Genomic DNA, 19455 nt, shown 5'->3' with positions numbered 1-19455 from the left:
ACTAATTTGCATAGAAGTTTTTGTTTAGCACTGCCAAGTATTTTGTTTTTCCTTTTCTTTTTTCTTTTCTTTTTCCTTTTCTTATTTTGTTTTTCCTTTTCTTCTTCCTTTTCTTTTTCCTTTTCTTCTTCCTTTTCTTCTTCCTTTTCTTTTTCCTTTTCTTATTTTGTTTTTCCTTTTCTTCTTCCTTTTCTTTTTCCTTTTCTTATTTTGTTTTTCCTTTTCTTCTTCCTTGTCTTTTTCCTTTTCTTCTTCCTTTTCTTTTTCCTTTTCTTTTTCCTTTTCTTATTTTGTTTTTCCTTTTCTTTTTCCTTTTCTTCTTCCTTTTCTTTTTTCCTTTTCTTCTTCCTTTTTTTCTTCCTTTTCTTCTTCCTTTTCTTATTTTGTTTTTCCTTTTCTTCTTCCTTTTCTTATTTTGTTTTTCCTTTTCTTCTTCCTTTTCTTTTTCCTTTTCTTATTTTCTTTTTCCTTTTCTTATTCTGTTTTTCCTTTTCTTATTTTCTTTTTCCTTTTCTTATTTTGTTTTTCCTTTTCTTCTTCCTTTTCTTATTTTGTTTTTCCTTTTCTTCTTCCTTTCCTTTTTCCTTTTCTTATTTTATTTTTCCTTTTCTTATTCTGTTTTTCCTTTTCTTATTTTCTTTTTCCTTTTCTTATTTCCTTTTTCCTTTTCTTCTTCCTTTTATTTTTCCTTTTCTTCTTCCTTTTGTTCTTCCTTTTCTTTGTTTGAGGAGGACGGCGGCGGGCGGGCGGCGGGAGGCAGGCGGCGGCAGGGGCAGGGGCAGCGGCGGGAGGCAGGCGGCGGCGGCTGGGGCAGGGGCAGCGGCGGGCGTTGGCGACGGCGAGGAGGAGCGGGCGGCGGCGGGGCAGGGCGCGGCAACGGCTAGGAGGAGCGGGCGGCGACGGGGCAGGGCGCGGCAACGGCGACAGTGCAGGGTGTCGGAGCTCACTGGGGGCAGGGCGAGGTCGGGGAGGCGTTGACGACGGCGAGGTCGGGGAGGCGTTGGCGACGGCGAGGAGGAGCGGGCGGCGACGGGGCAGGGCGCGGCAACGGCGACAGCGACGAGGAGCAGCCTGGCGGCGTCGAAGCGCAGGGGCGTTGGCGTCGGGGGAGAATGTGGAAAAATCCTAAGTGCCACTTATATAAGAAAAGCATTAGTCCCGGTTGGGGAGACCAACCGCGACTAAAGGTACCCTTTAGTCCCGGTTGGGGACACCAACCGCGACTAAAGGACACCTTTAGTCGCGGTTGGTGTCCCCAACCGGGACTAAAGGTTCTTTCGCGCCGCTTTCGTTCCCGCGCGGAAAGAGCCTTTAGTCGCGGTTCGTGTCACGAACCGCGACTAAAGGTCCTTTTTCATATAAAATAAAACTAATTCATTTTAAAATCTTAAAAATACAAATAATATATCAAAAAAATCAGAAAAACAAAACCAATTCATTTTAAAATCTTAAAAATACAATTATATATCAAAAAAATCAGAAAAACAAAACTAATTCATTTTAAAATATTAAAAATACAAATAATATATCAAAAAAATCAGAAAAATAAAAATAATTCATTTTAAAATCTTAAAAATACAAATAATATATCAAAAAAATCAGAAAAATAAAACTAATTCATTTTAAAATCTTGAAAATACAAATAATATATCAAAAAAACAGAAAAATAAAACTAATTCATTTTAAAATCTTAAAAATACAATTATATATCAAAAAAATCAGAAAAATAAAACTAATTCATTTTAAAATCTTAAAAATACAAATAATATATCAAAAAATCAGAAAAATAAAACTAATTCATTTTAAAATCTTAAAAAATACAAATAATATATCAAAAAATTCAGTTCATCGATCCCTTGAAGGTTTGACAAAAGGTTTGATACATCATTCAGTTCATCGACCAAATACAAATCATCCGGATTCGCCATCGTACGTTTTAATTCACATGATCCATTCAACAAAGTTTGGTACAATAAATTATTACACACCAATTCTTCCCTTGTGTCCCTGCTTGCTTACGATTGTGCCGTATCCATGGAGCATCCTCATCATTTAACTTAATGCTTGGGTCAGTGTTCACTTTGAAGGGCGGAATTTCACCAAACATATTATAATCTTCTGACATGTCTGTCTTGTCCTCCACTCCCACGATGTTTCTTTTCCCTGAAAGAACAATGTGGCGCTTTGGATCATCGCATGATGTACTGATCGTTTTCTTATCTTTCCGTTTCCTCGGTTTGCTACTCATGTCCTTCAAATAAAAAACCTGAGCGACATCTTTGGCAAGGACGAATGGTTCGTCAAGGTAACCAAGATTGTTGAAATCCACCATTGTCATTCCGTATTGCTCGTCCACCTTTACCCCACCTCCTGTTAGCTTGAACCATTTGCACCGGAACAAAGGGACCTTAAAGGAGGGTCCATAGTCAAGTTCCCATATCTCCTCTATGTAACCATAATATGTGACCTTTTGCCCATTCTCGGTTGCTGCATCAAAGCGGACACCACTGTTTTGGTTGGTGCTCTTTTTATCTTGGGCGATGGTGTAAAATGTATTCCCATTTATCTCGTACCCTTGGAAAATCGTTATAGTCGAAGATGGTTTCTTGGCTAACATGTACAGCTTATCTCCAACATCATTGTCATTCATTAAATGTTTTCGCAACCAACTGCCGAAAGTCTCCATGTGGGCCTTTCTAATCCAGGATTCAGGCTTCCCCGGGTTGTCCGAGCGTAAAATATTCTTGTGTTGCTCGAAGAACGGAGCCACCAAGCTGGAATTTTGCAGAACTGTGTGGTGTGCTTCAGTCATAGAATGACCGTCCATACATATCGTTGATTTCCTTCCGATCGTGTCTTTTCCACTTAGTCTCCCCTCGTGCCGCGATTGAGGAATACCAATCGGCTTAAGGTCAGGAACATAGTCAATACAGAACTCAATTACCTCCTCATTTCCATAGCCCTTGACGATGCTTCCTTCTGGCCTAGCACGGTTACGAACATATTTCTTTAATACTCCCATGAACCTCTCAAAGGGAACATATTGTGTAGAAATACAGGACCGAGAATGGAAATCTCTTCGACTAGGTGGAGCAGGAGGTGCGTCATAATATCGAAGAAGGATGGTGGGAACACCAACTCGAAACTGACAAGGCATTGGACCACATCGTTCTGTAACCGTGGTAGATCTTCTGGATTGATTACCTTCTGAGAGATTGCATTGAGGAATGCACATAGCTTCACAATGGCTACTCGAACATTTTCCGGTAGGAGCCCCCTCAAAGCAATCGGAAGCAATTGCGTCATAATCACGTGGCAGTCGTGAGACTTCAGGTTTTGGAACTTTTTCTCCGCCATGTTTATTATTCCCTTTATATTCGACGAGAATCCAGACGGGACCTTCATACTGCTCAGGCATTCAAAAAGAATGACCTTCTCTTCTTTGGTAAGAGCGTAGCTGGCACGACCTTGAAACATTCCGGATGCTGGTCATCTGGGTCTTTCAAAAGTTGCTGGTCCTGCCGTGCTTCCTTTGTATCATTTGTCTTCCCATACACGCCCAAGAAGCTTAGCAGGTTCACGCAAATATTCTTCATAACATGCATCATGTCGATTGCAGAGCGGACATCTAGGACTTTCCAATATTCTAGCTCCCAAAATATAGATTTCTTCTTCCACATGGGTGCGTGCCCGTCAACTCCCCGCGGAACTGATTGTCCGCCAGGACCCTTTCCAAAGATGACTTTCAAATCCTTGACCATATCAAATATCTCAGCACCAGTACGTTCCGCAGGCTTCGGCCGGTGATCTGCCTTGCCGTTGAAATGCTTGCCTTTCTTTCTTACGTTATGATTTCGGGGAAGAAATCGACGATGACCCAGGTACACGTTCTTCTTACAATTAACCAAACGTACACTTTCAGTCTCATGTAAGCAGTGCGTGCATGCATTGTATCCCTTATTTGTCTGTCCCGAAAGGTTACTGAGAGCAGGCCAATCGTTGATGGTTACAAAAAGCAACGCTCGTAGGTCAAATTCCTCTCCTTTGTGCTCATCCCAGACACGTACACCAGGTCTGGCCCACAACTGTAAAAGTTCATCAACTAATGGCCTTAGGTACACATCGATGTCGTTCCCGGGTTGCTTTGGACCTTGGATGAGCATTGGCATCATAATGAACTTCCGCTTCATGCACAACCAAGGAGGAAGGTTGTAGATGCATAGAGTCACGGGCCAGGTGCTATGGCTGGAGCTCTGCTCGCCAAAAGGATTCATGCCATCAGTACTTAGACCAAATCTTATGTTCCTTGCGTCAGCTGCAAAATCTTTGAACACTCTGTCGATCTTTCTCCATTGCGTTCCATCAGCGGTGTGTCTCAACTCCCCGTCGGACTTACGGTCCTCTTTGTGCCATCGCAACGACTTGGCATGCTTTTTGTTCCTGAACAGACGTTTCAACCGTGGTATTATAGGAGCATACCACATCACCTTGGCGGGAACCCTCTTCCTGGGTTTCTCGCCCTCAACATCGTCACCAGGGTCATCGCCTCTGATCTTATAACGCAATGCAGTGCATACAGGGCATTCATTCAAATTCTCGTATTCACCGCGGTAGAGGATGCAGTCGTTAATGCATGCATGTATCTTCAGAACCTCTAAACCTAGAGGGCAGACAACCTTCTTTGCTTTGTACGTACTGGCGGGCAACTCGTTATTCTTCGGAAACATATTCTTCAACATTTTCAGCAAATTTTCAAATGATGAGTCACCTACACCTTCCTGTGCCTTCCATTTTAGCAAATCCAGTGTGCAGCCCAGCTTTTTCAGACTATTATCGCATCCTCGATACAACGACTTTTTGTGATCCTCTAACATGCGATCCAAATTCTCCCTATCCTTGTCAGTTTCGCAGCGTCTCCGTGCATCAGCAATGGTTCGACCAAGATCATCAGCGGGCTCATCATGTGCCTCTTCTTCACCTTCACCTAACCCTTCGCCACCTTCAGCATCATCCTCCATGAAAGTATCACCGAAATGATCATGATAGTTGTCATCGATATCATCCCCTTCTTCATCTTCTTCCATTCTAACCCCTCTTTCTCCATGCTTGGTCCAACAATTATAGCTTCGCATGAAACCGTGCCGAAGCAGGTGCATGTGAACGTCTCTTGAGGAGGAGTAACCCTTCTGATTCTTACAGACAGCACATGGACAGATAATAAAACCTTGCTGCTTGTTCGCATTTGCCACTACGAGGAAATCTTTCAAAACCGTAGTGAACTCGCCGGAGAGTCGGGGACCGTACATCCATTGCCGATTCATCTGCATTATTATTATATAAAGTATATAATTAACCATCATGCATTTGTTAAACTAACTAGCTAGAAATAATACAAATTAAACAATGAACTACACACATGCATATTTTATCAATGACACATGAAAGGTTCAAGTTGCTAACCGCGATCGCGGAGGAAAAATAAATGAGAAAGCTCAAGTGTGGCTCGGACACTTCATATCATGTTTGTTTTAGGCTCTCGGGCATTTCATCGAACACCTTGTGTGCATAGGAGGAACCAAAAGCAAACCCACCACCCCCTTCTGAATATTGTGAAGTGAGCTGAGTGAAGTGAAGTGAGCTGAGTCCTATATATAGGGATGGGCCTTTAGTCCCGGTTGGCCTGGCCAACCGGGACTAAAGGTCCCCGAAGACTAAAGCCCCTCCCGTCCGCCAGTTGTCGACCGAGCGCGCTGGGCCCAGATAGTTGGTCGCGGGTCTCCTCTCGAACTGTGACTAAAGACCCCTTTTGTCGCGGTTCGATTATTTTGGGGACTAATGGGGGCGTATGGAAGCCTCTTTTTCTACTAGTGATGGTGGATTGTGAATCTGACTCCCGGAAGAAAAGAAAAGGTCACCTCCAAGAGAGGTCTCCCTGAAGGCATATATTGTGAGTTTGACCATTTCCTGGAAGAAAAAGCCACCTCCATCTGTAAGCCTCACTATGTTAATCCTGATATAACCATCGATTATGCAATGCCATGTGTTTCTTCATCCAGTATACCGGCCTGTTTCTCAATTGATCGGGAGGGTGATCATTATTTGTTCATATGGTTACTCAGACCACCCACCATTTACATGGGGATTTACATGATTACATGCAAAGTCCACTTTAACTGTTGATAAATGTAGTTCTTCGTATTTTTTGTGAAGCCAGCTTGAAGAGGTTAAGCCAGTAGTACATTCACTATACTCTCCTACATTATTGTAATTCAATGTGTACAATATCAAGGGGTCAACTGCTTAATTATTTTCTATTTTCATCGCAAATCTTTAAACTGCTTATTGCTTTTGTAAGATCATCTCCAAGCCTGGTATGGATACATTTTACCATGTCGTGGCCTTAAGGATTACTATTTACTTAAAGAGCTGAAGGATCCAAGACAAGCGTCTGGTGGCAGCTTCATGGTTGAGCTGGTGCCTTCATTAACTCAAGCTAGTAGCATGACTACAAAGCATCGGCGACGCGGCTTCTAGGGGGGCGTATACAACTATAATTATATAGTTGTATATCATATAAAGAAATCATAAGCATTATTGTCATATAGCAAATGTATACAACTATAATTCCAATATAGACAGAAGTACATCAGTATATTAGAATGGTGCATAGTCAATTATCAGTAGTTGTCTAACAATAGTTTAACATCACTGAAGCACAAATAATTTCATTCTTACATCGACAAACACTGGATTTACAATAGAAGAACCATAGCACGATCACCCTTACGACTGTATCCTTTGCTTGCTTCTCTCAGGCCACTTTTACCCTTCCTATGAGGTCCATGAGAACAGAGGGGCAACTCCTCTGTAAATGCTTAAAACCACCATTTTCCAAGATGACTTTCATATTGTTCGGAGAGATGAGGAAGTCGATGCACGCCGCCTTGAGCCTCTGGCGGTGCTGCTGCTCCGCTAACACCAGCGTGGTTATCGCCGTGCCTGTGGAGACACGTTTGCATAGCATGTCCTCACAGATCAGCTTCAGCCTCTCCATCTTGTACCTATCCGCTGCTTCATGCAATCCGTGCGCCATTGCTGTCGCCGCCTCATCTCCCTTATCCATCTCAATAGGCAATGCATCGGTGTATATGTAGTGGAGCAAAGCCTTGAACATTTTTGCCTCCATGTCGTCGATCCTTACAGTGGCCATGGGTGCCTTCTTCTCCCTTTCCAACATGCCAAGGAGCTCTGCTTCCGCTGCTGCCTTCAAGATTGGAGACCGGGCAGCCATCACCCATCGATGGGCGACGATTGTCTCGCCGCCCACATGGAAGCCCACATCTGCCCCCTCCTTCTTCCACAGGAGATCGGTGAAATCACGATCCTCTGTTTCCTCGGCGCGCAACTCTGTGACAGTGATGTCGCACCTGAGAGTGAAGTAGTCGTCCTTGAGGCAACCTGAGTTCTCTAATTTCGACCTTGTGATGAATTTGTGCCAGCCCCACTCTCCTTGAGGGGTTGTGAAAATTCTATCAAAGGTTAAGGTATATGATGGCACAGGCTTCCCAGCCCGGTCCAGTAAACTGAGCACACATTGAGCTGAGATGCCCTTGTCAGGCTTGAACGGCAAGTCCATGCTAACACTGGCAAGCTGAATGAAGACAGATATGTAGTTGGCATTATCTGAACCTTGGCCGTTGGGGTAGTACTTGATCCTCCATAGTGTAGTGTAACGCCTTGCTGTCGGGCGCTACACAAAAGGGCCAGCTATGTGAATTTTTTTCATCAACAGTTCAGTTTGTGAATTCTTTTTGTCTACAGGTTAAATTTGTTGTTTTTGTCATGTGCCGCATAGCTCAACATCTCCACCCATACCCCAAGTACTACCTGCCGCACCTCCTGTGGGGGCCGCCGTATCTCCCCCTCTAGCAGCCTAAGAGCAAGGTCCGCTCCACGGGCCAAGGCAGGTGAAGGAAAAGGTTCCACACGCAGCTCATCGCTTCTTTTGTCCAGCTTCTCCACGCCTGTCATTATTCTCTTCAGCTCCTCCACGTTCTTCCTTGCCTCAGAACTTCTTTCTCTAGCTCCTCCCTTTTTTCGTCCAGCTCCTTGCATCTATTGGCCAGCCATCTATTGCCCACCTGCTCCTCCCTTGTTATGTCCATACCCTCCCTTATTATGTCCAACTTATCTCGTGATCCTTTGTACAGCTCGTCCCCGTCTCTTCTTGTGTGTAGATCCCACATTCTTCTTTTTCTGTCCAGCTCCCACCTTCCGCTGATGCGTTCCACGCCAGGAAGATCAAGCCCCACCACATATGCTGCTTCAGTATTGGCATACAATTCGGGCCGAACAGGGCTAGGAAGCATGTAGGGACGTTAAACAAGGAGGAATAGCATGTAGTTACACACTGCCCTAATTGCCTCCCCAACATAAACATACTCGTCCCCTAGAGGCGACACTGAGAAGAACATTTTGGTGACAAAGTATCAGCAAAGGATTTTGTCATCGAAATCAATTCCAGCATGCGAGGTGGGATCCTCGAAGAATTCGCTCCATGGCTTCCGTGCACACTGACCACTGTAACTCCTCCTCATCTCCTCATTGCCTTTACATGCCACCACCATTCTATCTATCTCTTCCAACACCAACTTCTTAGTATCATCTGAAATGACAACTAAGGAGTGGTGCAACTTCGTCCCATTCCCAGGCACTGCGCAGACATGCAATCTCCAGTGTCATGGGGCGAGTTCACCAACTCGGGGTGTCCAATGGAACCTGACCACCTTCTATTTCTTTCTACAGCCATGACACACCGCCGGACACACCGTCTGCTACATAGAACTATCTTGTGAACCCGATGCCATCTCCTAGCACACACCAATGCGCATGTCCATGTTGATCCCATTAGCTTCAGCAACGAGGTCGTCTCTATGAGGACAACCCAACTATTAAGATGCATGTGACGATGACATCAACTCTGTGCAAGTCATTTTTGCCAATTGTTGACTGAAACAGGAAGAAAGTGGTGATGCTGGCAACCAATGAAATGGCATGAATAAAGCATCCATACCATGTGAAGACCACTGCTACCTTGGTACATAGGAAATCATACATCAAGGAGAGCTGCATCTCAACCAACTCGAACATTTGACCCTTCTTAGTGAATAGCTCTATGGCTTGACTCTGCAATGTGGATGGCCAGAACTTATAGTCCACCAACTGAGCCATGCAAATGGGGAGCATGTCATGAGCTCCCTGTAGAACCTCTTCAAGATCCAACTTCTTCCCTTGGCCCTCACTAGTAGAAAAAGGACCTAATGTGAGACACATTAGTCCCGGTTTGATTTTGGCCCGGTACTAATGGTACCATTAGTGCTGGTTCGAACGGCTATGCATTAATGCCGGTTCGTGTTGAACCTTTAGTACCGGTTCGTGCTACGAACCGGTACTAAAGGGCTAACCTTTAGTACTGGTTCGTGCCATGAACCGGGACTAAAGGGGTCTGACCTATAGTCCCGGTTGGAGACACAAACCGGGACTATATGGCAATTTTCAAACTCTACCCCCCGTGTGTATCGCCATTTCAGTTCTGAAAAAATCAAAAGAAAATGATAAAAACTTCAAAAAATAAAATCCTTCGAGAGGTAGTTGTATTACTACATCTACTAGTTAGGAAAATTTGAAAACTTCAGTTTGGACATGTTTTGCTAAAAGTGTAGGGAAATGTAAAACGGCTATAACTTTTGCATACGATGTCAGAAAAAACGTATAATATATCAAAAAATTCAGCATGAAAATCCGCATACGATTTTGACTGGCTTGAGAGATTGTCCATACTGTAGATATATGATAACAGTATGAAAATCCGCATACGATTGCAGTATGTTCTTAGCTCTCTCCCTATATTAACTGCTGCGTCATATGAACTGGGATCATGTGAGTTGACTAACTGTGACTTGACACATCGCAAGATGGAGAATTGGTTTTTAAGCTTAATGCCATGTTTTGAAGCCAGTTTGCACATCGGTAAATAGCAGAATCTCGAAGTCTATTGGTTACCACTGTTTGTGAAAAACATTTCATTTTACTGGCTTGAGAGATTGCCCATACTGTAGATATATGATAACAGATTGTACAACTGCTAGCATTTTTTAAGGAAAAATTATAGGGGAGGCCACCACATCGTAATAAAACAATCTTTTATTGCTGATTTGTTAATTTTCAGCTGTCTATATTCAGAGGATCAGAATATTCACATCTTTACAAGTTTCTTCCTTGTACAGTCCTTTTTCCGAGGAGCAATCTGCTGGTGGGGACAGGATTTTGCAGCTGGAAGGAGATCTAAGAGACATGAAGGAGCATTTACTCAACATGAGCTTAGAGTATGCAGAGGTAGAGGCCCAGTGGGAATGGTTAGTGATGGAGCTGAAATCTGTCAAGAAAGGGGGCGATAATTCTAGCATGATGGACACCTTTTGCCTGCCATAAACATAAGACTGACAACACAGGTACATGGATGCTATTTTCTTGCCAATAATTGCTATTTATGATAATTTGAATGGGTAGAGCAACATTTCTTGGTAAACTGTTAAGTTTGTTATCAGTGGGATCCCATCATGTACTTTTTGGGTACAAGATACTTTTGGTCCAGTTCTTATCGATAGAATAACGCCTTCTGCTTTTGTAGATGACCCATCATCAATCAGCGTCATGTCTGCGCCATGACAATACAAGCCATGACAATAGGACTGATGTCAGGTTATCATGATATGAGAACAAGCGAACGGAGAACCACATGTCACGTGCCACACTCACTAGTTGGCATGGTGGATTGTGAATCTGACTATTTCCCGGAAGAAAAGAAAAGGTCACCTCCAAGAGAGGTCTCCCTGAAGGCGAATATTGTGAGTTTGACCATTTCCTGGAAGAAAAAGCCACCTCCATCTGTAAGCCTCACTATGTTAATCCTGATATAACCATCGATTATGCAATGCCATGTGTTTCTTCATCCAGTATACCGGCCTGTTTCTCAATTGATCCGGAGGGTGATCATTATTTGTTCATATGGTTACTCAGACCACCCACCATTTACATGGGGATTTACATGATTACATGCAAAGTCCACTTTAACTGTTGATAAATGTAGTTCTTCGTATTTTTTGTGAAGCCAGCTTGAAGAGGTTAATCCAGTAGTACATTCACTATACTCTCCTACATTATTGTAATTCAATGTGTACAATATCAAGGGGTCAACTGCTTAATTATTTTCTATTTTCATCGCAAATCTTTAAACTGCTTATTGCTTTTGTAAGATCATCTCCAAGCCTGGTATGGATACATTTTACCATGTCGTGGCCTTAAGGATTACTATTTACTTAAAGAGCTGAAGGATCCAAGACAAGCGTCTGGTGGCAGCTTCATGGTTGAGCTGGTGCCTTCATTAACTCAAGCTAGTAGCATGACTACAAAGCATCGGCGACGCGGCTTCTAGGGGGGCGTATACAACTATAATTATATAGTTGTATATCATATAAAGAAATCATAAGCATTATTGTCATATAGCAAATGTATACAACTATAATTCCAATATAGACAGAAGTACATCAGTATATTAGAATGGTGCATAGTCAATTATCAGTAGTTGTCTAACAATAGTTTAACATCACTGAAGCACAAATAATTTCATTCTTACATCGACAAACACTGGATTTACAATAGAAGAACCATAGCACGATCACCCTTACGACTGTATCCTTTGCTTGCTTCTCTCAGGCCACTTTTGCCCTTCCTATGAGGTCCATGAGAATAGAGGGGCAACTCCTCTGTAAATGCTTAAAACCACCATTTTCCAAGATGACTTTCATATTGTTCGGAGAGATGAGGAAGTCGATGCACGCCGCCTTGAGCCTCTGGCGGTGCTGCTGCTCCGCTAACACCAGCGTGGTTATCGCCGTGCCTGTGGAGACACGTTTGCATAGCATGTCCTCACAGATAAGCTTCAGCCTCTCCATCTTGTACCTATCCGCTGCTTCAAGCAATCCGTGCGCCATTGCTGTCGCCGCCTCATCTCCCTTATCCATCTCATCAGGCAATGCATCGGTGGATATGTAGTGGAGCAAAGCCTTGAACATTTTTGCCTCCATGTCGTCGATCCTTACAATGGCCATGGGTGCCTTCTTCTCCCTTTCCGACATGCCAAGGAGCTCTGCTTCCGCTGCTGCCTTCAAGATTGGAGACCGGGCAGCCATCACCCGTCGATGGGCGACGATTGTCTCGCCGCCCACATGGAAGGCCACATCTGCCCCCTCCTTCTTCCACCGGAGATCGGTGAAATCATGATCCCCTGTTTCCTCGGCGCGCAACTCTGTGACAGTGATGTCGCACCTGAGAGTGAAGCAGTCGTCCTTGAGGCAACCTGAGTTCTCTAATTCCGACCTTGTGATGAATTTGTGCCAGCCCCACTCTCCTTGAGGGGTTGTGAAACTTCTATCGAAGGTTAAGGTATATGATGGCACAGGCTTCCCAGCCCGGTCCAGTAAACTGAGCACACATTGAGCTGAGATGCCCTTGTCAGGCTTGAACGGCAAGTCCGTGCTAACACTGGCAAGCTGAATGAAGACAGATATGTAGTTGGCATTATCTGAACCTTGGCCGTTGGGGTAGTACTTGATGCGCCAGGCGTGGCGGCCAACATGGAAAGTGCAGGATTTGATGTAACTACTATTCGTGACCACCTTGGTTTGCGAGTGCCCGTCGATCTTGAGCAAGTGGTGCCCGCTCACCGCCCTGGCGATGATGGCGGAGGTAGAGCGTAACGACATCTTAGATGCACTAACCCGTGCAGACCGTGCGTCTGCACGGTTGCCGACGGTTTGATGGCTAGATTATTATGGCCAGCTCAGAGAGGGGGAGCATCTGGGAATAACAATGGGATGGAAATTGCAGCTGTGGCTGCAACAATGACAATCCATGGTGCGAATATATACAAGCAAAATTAGGTAATGAATGAATATATTTTATGGAGTAGCCCATAGATAATAGCCAGAAACCCATGCATGCACTAGCTCGTAATAGTACTGCTAAGACTACCCACAGTGGGAGTAACATAGATGGTAACATCACACTTATCTAGACAAAATAGATGATGTGGCATGTAATTAATGAAGAAAGAGAGGCATGTGGTAACATAGCTAGTTACTGTAACATCACACATATCAAGAAAAGATGAGTCTACAACGTAATAAATGAAGTGATGCATGACACAACACATATGTTACTACCCACTGTGGAGGTAGTAACATAGACTAGTAACATATGTATGTTACTAGTCTAAGTTACTACCCATTGTGACTAGTCTTAATCTACTAGCCCATCACATATTCCGAGAATCAGAGCTACGAATCAACGCACCAGATAACGCAACCCCTACGCATATGCTTGATTGGCAACTAGTGCAGCGCCTAGGCGCTAGGCATTACACTGTATAGTGTAGCACCTAGCTCTCAGGCGTTGCACACTGACTTAGCAATTTTCAGACAGTTCGGTATGCGACGCTGGTCAGGCGTGTAGGGCGTGTCAGTTAGGCGCTGCATAGCGCAGTGTAACGCCTTGCTGTCGGGCGCTACACAAAAGGGTAAGCTATGTGAAATTTTTTCATCAACAGTTCAGTTTGTGAATTCTTTTCGTCTACAGGTTAAATTTGTTGTTTTTGCCATGTGCCGCATAGCTCAACGTCTCCACCCATACCCCAAGTACTACCCGCCGCACCTCCTGTGGGGGCCGCCGTATCTCCCCCTCTAGCAGCCTAAGAGCAAGGTCCGCTCCACGGGCCAAGGAAGGTGAAGGAAAAGGTTCCACACGCAGCTCATCGCTTCTTTTGTCCAGCTTCTCCACGCCTGTCATTATTCTCTTCAGCTCCTCCATGTTCTTCCTTGCCTCAGAACTTCTTTCTCCAGCTCCTCCCTTTTTTCGTCCAACTCCTTGCATCTATTGGCCAGCCATCTATTGCCCACCTGCTCCTCCCTTGTTATGTCCATACCCTCCCTTATTATGTCTAACTTATCTCGTGATCCTTTGTACAGCTCGTCCCCGTCTCTTCTTGTGTGTAGATCCCACGATCTTCATTTTCTGTCCAGCTCCCACCTTCCGCTGATGCGTTCCACGCCAGGAAGATCAAGCCCCACCACATATGCTGCTTCAGTATTGGCATACAATCCGGGCCGAACAGGGCTAGGAAGCATGTAGGGACGTTAAACAAGGAGGAATAGCATGTAGTTAGACACTGCCCTAATTGCCTCCCCAACATAAACATACTCTTCCCCTAGAGGCGACACTGAGAAGAACATTTTGGTGACAAAGTATCAGCAAAGGATTTTGTCATCGAAATCAATTCCAGCATGCGAGGTGGGATCCTCGAAGAATTCGCTCCATGGCTTCCGTGCACACTGACCACTGTAACTCCTCCTCATCTCCTCATTGCCTTTACATGCCACCACCATTCTATCTATCTCTTCCAACACCAACTTCTTAGTATCATCTGAAATGACAACTAAGGAGTGGTGCAACTTTGTCCCATTCCCAGGCAATGCGCAGACATGCAATCTCCAGTGTCATGGGGCGAGTTCACCAACTCGGGGTGTCCAATGGAACCTGACCACCTTCTATTTCTTTCTACAGCCATGACACACCGCCGGACACACCGTCTGATACATAGAACTATCTTGTGAACCCGATGCCATCTCCTAGCACACAACAATGCGCATGTCCATGTTGATCCCATTAGCTTCAGCAACGAGGTCGTCTCTATGAGGACAACCCAACTATTAAGATGCATGTGACGATGACATCAACTCTGTTCAAGTCATTTTTGCCAATTGTTGACTGAAACAGGAAGAAAGTGGTGATGCTGGCAACCAATGAAATGGCATGAATAAAGCATCCATACCATGTGAAGACCACTGCTACCTTGGTACATAGGAAATCATACATCAAGGAGAGCTGCATCTCAACCAACTCGAACATTTGACCCTTGTTAGTGAATAGCTCTATGGCTTGACTCTGCAATGTGGATGGCCAGAACTTATAGTCCACCAACTGAGCCATGCAAATGGGGAGCAGGTCATGAGCTCCCTGTAGAACCTCTTCAAGATCCAACTTCTTCCCTTGGCCCTCACTAGTAGAAAAAGGACCTAATGTGAGACACATTAGTCCCGGTTTGATTTTGGCCCGGTACTAATGGTACCATTAGTGCTGGTTCGAACGGCTATGCATTAATGCCGGTTCGTGTTGAACCTTTAGTACCGGTTCGTGCCACGAACCGGTACTAAAGGGGTGGTGGCAGGCTGGCGTCAGGCCGGGGCCCCACGATCACCTTTAGTACCGGTTCGTGGCACAAACCGGTACTAAAGATCTAACCTTTAGTACCGTTTCGTGCCATGAACCGGGACTAAAGGGATCTGACCTATAGTCCCGGTTGGAGACACAAACCGGGACTATAGGGCAATTCTCAAACTCTACCCCCCCCCCCCCCCCCCGTGTATCGCCATTTCAGTTTTGAAAAAATCAAAAGAAAATGATAAAAACTTCAAAAAGTAAAATCCTTCGAGAGGTAGTTATATTACTACATCTACTAGTTAGGAAAATTTGAAAACTTCAATTTGGACATGTTTTGCAAAAAGTGTAGGGAAAATGTAAAACGGCAATAACTTTTGCATACGATGTCAGAAAAAACGTATAATATATCAAAAAATTCAGCACGAAAATCCGCATACGATTTTGACTGGCTTGAGAGATTGCCCATACTGTAGATATATGATAACAGTACGAAAATCCGCATACGATTGCAGTATGTTCTTAGCTCTCTCCCTATATTAACTGCTGCTTCATATGAACTGGGATCATGTGAGTTGACTAACTGTGACTTGACACATCGCAAGATGGAGAATTGGTTTTTAAGCTTAATGCCATGTTTTGAAGCCAGTTTGCACATTGGTAAATAGCAGAATCTCGAAGTCTATTGGTTACCACTGTTTGTGAAAACATTTCATTTTACTGGCTTGAGAGATTGCCCATACTGTTGATATATGATAACAGATTGTACAACTGCTAGCAATTTTTTTTAGGGAAAATTATAGGGGAGGCCACCACATCGTAATAAAACAATCTTTTATTGCTGATTTGTTAATTTTCAGCTGTCTATATTCAGAGGATCAGAATATTCACATCTTTACAAGTTTCTTCCTTGTACAGTCCTATTTCCGAGGAGCAATCTGCTGGTGGGGACAGGATTTTGCAGCTGGAAGGAGATCTAAGAGACATGAAGGAGCATTTACTCAACATGAGCTTAGAGTATGCAGAGGTAGAGGCCCAGCGGGAACGGTTAGTGATGGAGCTGAAATCTGTCAAGAAAGGGGGGCAATTATTCTAGCATGATGGAGACCTTTTGCCTGCCATAAACATAAGACTGACAACACAAGTACATGGATGCTATTTTCTTGCCAATAATTGCTATTTATGATAATTTGAATGGGTAGAGCAACATTTCTTGGTAAACTGTTAAGTTTGTTATCAGTGGGATCCCATCATGTACTTTTTGGGTACAAGATACTTTTGGTCCAGTTCTTATCGATAGAATAACGCCTTCTGCTTTTGTAGATGACCCATCATCAATCAGCGTCATGTCTGCGCCATGACAATACAAGCCATGACAATAGGACTGATGTCAGGTTATCATGATATGAGAACAAGCGAACGCAGAACCACATGTCACGTGCCACACTCATTAGTTGGCATGGTGGATTGTGAATCTGACTATTTCCCGGAAGAAAAGAAAAGGTCACCTCCAAGAGAGGTCTCCCTGAAGGCGAATATTGTGAGTTTGACCATTTCCTGGAAGAAAAAGCCACCTCCATCTGTAAGCCTCACTATGTTAATCCTGATATAACCATCGATTATGCAATGCCATGTGTTTCTTCATCCAGTATACCGGCCTGTTTCTCAATTGATCGGGAGGGTGATCATTATTTGTTCATATGGTTACTCAGACCACCCACCATTTACATGGGGATTTACATGATTACATGCAAAGTCCACTTTAACTGTTGATAAATGTAGTTCTTCGTATTTTTTGTGAAGCCAGCTTGAAGAGGTTAAGCCAGTAGTACATTCACTATACTCTCCTACATTATTGTAATTCAATGTGTACAATATCAAGGGGTCAACTGCTTAATTATTTTCTATTTTCATCGCAAATCTTTAAACTGCTTATTGCTTTTGTAAGATCATCTCCAAGCCTGGTATGGATACATTTTACCATGTCGTGGCCTTAAGGATTACTATTAACTTAAAGAGCTGAAGGATCCAAGACAAGCGTCTGGTGGCAGCTTCATGGTTGAGCTGGTGCCTTCATTAACTCAAGCTAGTAGCATGACTACAAAGCATAACTGCGGCGATGCAGCTTCTAGGGGGGCGTATATAACTATAATTATATAGTTGTATATCATATAAAGAAATCATAAGCATTATTGTCATATAGCAAATGTATACAGCTATAATTCCAATATAGACAGAAGTACATCAGTATATTAGAATGGTGCATAGTCACTTATCAGTAGTTGTCTAACAATAGTTTAACATCACTGAAGCACAAATAATTTCATTCTTACATCGACAAACACTGCATTTACAATAGAAGAACCATAGTTCGATCACCCTGGCGACTGTATCCTTTGCTTGCTTCTCTCAGGCCACTTTTGCCCTTAATATGAGGTCCATGAGAACAGAGGGGCAACTCCTCTGTAAATGCTTAAAACCACCATTTTCCAAGATGACTTTCATATTGTTCGGAGAGATGAGGAAGTCGATGCACGCCGCCTTGAGCCTCTGGCGGTGCTGCTGCTCCGCTAAGACCAGCGTGGTTATTGCCGTGCCTGTGGAGACACGTTTGCATAGCATGTCCTCACAGATCAGCTTCAGCCTCTCCATCTTGTACCTATCCGCCGCTTCAAGCAATCCGTGCGCCATTGCTGTCGCTGCCTCATCTCCCTTATCCATCTCATCAGGCAATGCATCGGTGTATATGTAGTGGAGCAAAGCCTTGAACATTTTTGCCTCCATGTCGTCGATCCTTACAGTGGCCATGGGTGCCTTCTTCTCCCTTTCCGACATGCCAAGGAGCTCTGCTTCCGCTGCTGCCTTCAAGATTGGAGACCGGGCAGCCAGCACCCATCGATGGGCGACGATTGTCTCGCCGCCCACATGGAAGGCCACATCTGCCCCCTCCTTCTTCCACAGGAGATCGGTGAAATCACGATCCTCTGTTTCCTCGGCGCGCAACTCTGTGACAGTGATGTCGCACCTGAGAGTGAAGCAGTCGTCCTTGAGGCAACCTGAGTTCTCTAATTCCGACCTTGTGATGAATTTGTGCCAGCCCCACTCTCCTTGAGGGGTTGTGAAACTTCTATCGAAGGTTAAGGTATATGATGGCACAGGCTTCCCAGCCCGGTCCAGTAAACTGAGCACACATTGAGCTGAGATGCCCTTGTCAGGCTTGAACGGCAAGTCCGTGCTAACACTGGCAAGCTGAATGAAGACATATATGTAGTTGGCATTATCTGAACCTTGGCCGTTGGGGTAGTAATTGATGCGCCAGGCGTGGCGGCCAACATGGAAAGTGCAGGATTTGATGTCACTACTATTGGTGACCACCTTGGTTTGCGAGTGCCCGTCGATCTTGAGCAAGTGGTGCCCGCTCACCGCCCTGGCGATGATGGCGGAGGTAGAGCGTGACGACATCTTAGATGCACTAACCCGTGCAGACCATGCGTCTGCACGGTTGCCGACGGTTTGATGGCTAGATTATTATGGCTAGCTCAGAGAGGGGGAGCATCTGGGAATAACAATGGGATGGAAATTGCAGCTGTGGCTGCACCAATGACAATCCATGGTGCGAATATACACAAGCAAAATTAGGTAATGAATGAATATATTTTATGGAGTAGCCCATAGATAATAGCCAGAAACCCATGCATGCACTAGCTCGTAATAGTACTGCTAAGACTACCCACAGTGGGAGTAACATAGATGGTAACATCACACTTATCTAGACAAAATAGATGATGTGGCATGTAATTAATGAAGAAAGAGAGGCATGTGGTAACATAGCTAGTTACTGTAACATCACACATATCAAGAAAAGATGAGTCTACAACATAATAAATGAAGTGATGCATGACACAACACATATGTTACTACCTACTGTGGAGGTAGTAACATAGACTAGTAACATATGTATGTTACTAGTCTAAGTTACTACCCATTGTGACTAGTCGTAATCTACTAGCCCATCACATATTCCGAGAATAAGAGCTACGAACCAACGCACCAGATAACGCAACCCCTACGCATATGCTTGATTGGCAACTAGTGCAGCGCCTAGGCGCTAGGCGTTACACT

General features: G+C 44.2%; 3 protein-coding genes across 3 annotated transcripts; all 3 read right to left on the bottom strand.

Moving 5' to 3' along the window:
- Positions 1–6811: 6811 nt before the first annotated feature.
- LOC109776502 (BTB/POZ and MATH domain-containing protein 2-like) lies at positions 6812–8115 on the bottom strand. Its single transcript, XM_020335150.1, has 2 exons — positions 7888–8115; positions 6812–7750 (listed from the first exon to the last, which is right to left on the bottom strand). Exons 1-2 carry the CDS (start codon positions 8113–8115, stop codon positions 6812–6814), a joined length of 1167 nt encoding a protein of 388 aa, XP_020190739.1.
- A 3656-nt stretch (positions 8116–11771) lies between these two features.
- LOC109776493 (BTB/POZ and MATH domain-containing protein 1-like) lies at positions 11772–12824 on the bottom strand. The gene has a single exon (XM_020335139.1). The coding sequence runs from the start codon at positions 12822–12824 to the stop codon at positions 11772–11774; it is 1053 nt and encodes a 350-aa protein (XP_020190728.1).
- A 4918-nt stretch (positions 12825–17742) lies between these two features.
- LOC109776483 (BTB/POZ and MATH domain-containing protein 1-like) lies at positions 17743–18795 on the bottom strand. The gene has a single exon (XM_020335129.1). The coding sequence runs from the start codon at positions 18793–18795 to the stop codon at positions 17743–17745; it is 1053 nt and encodes a 350-aa protein (XP_020190718.1).
- Positions 18796–19455: the final 660 nt, after the last annotated feature.

Source organism: Aegilops tauschii, chromosome 4 (genome assembly GCF_002575655.3).
Source record: "Aegilops tauschii subsp. strangulata cultivar AL8/78 chromosome 4, Aet v6.0, whole genome shotgun sequence".
Taxonomy (NCBI): Eukaryota; Viridiplantae; Streptophyta; class Magnoliopsida; order Poales; family Poaceae; genus Aegilops; species Aegilops tauschii.
The sequence above is the reverse complement of the archived record's forward strand: the minus strand, read 5'-3'. Positions and strand labels throughout refer to the sequence as shown.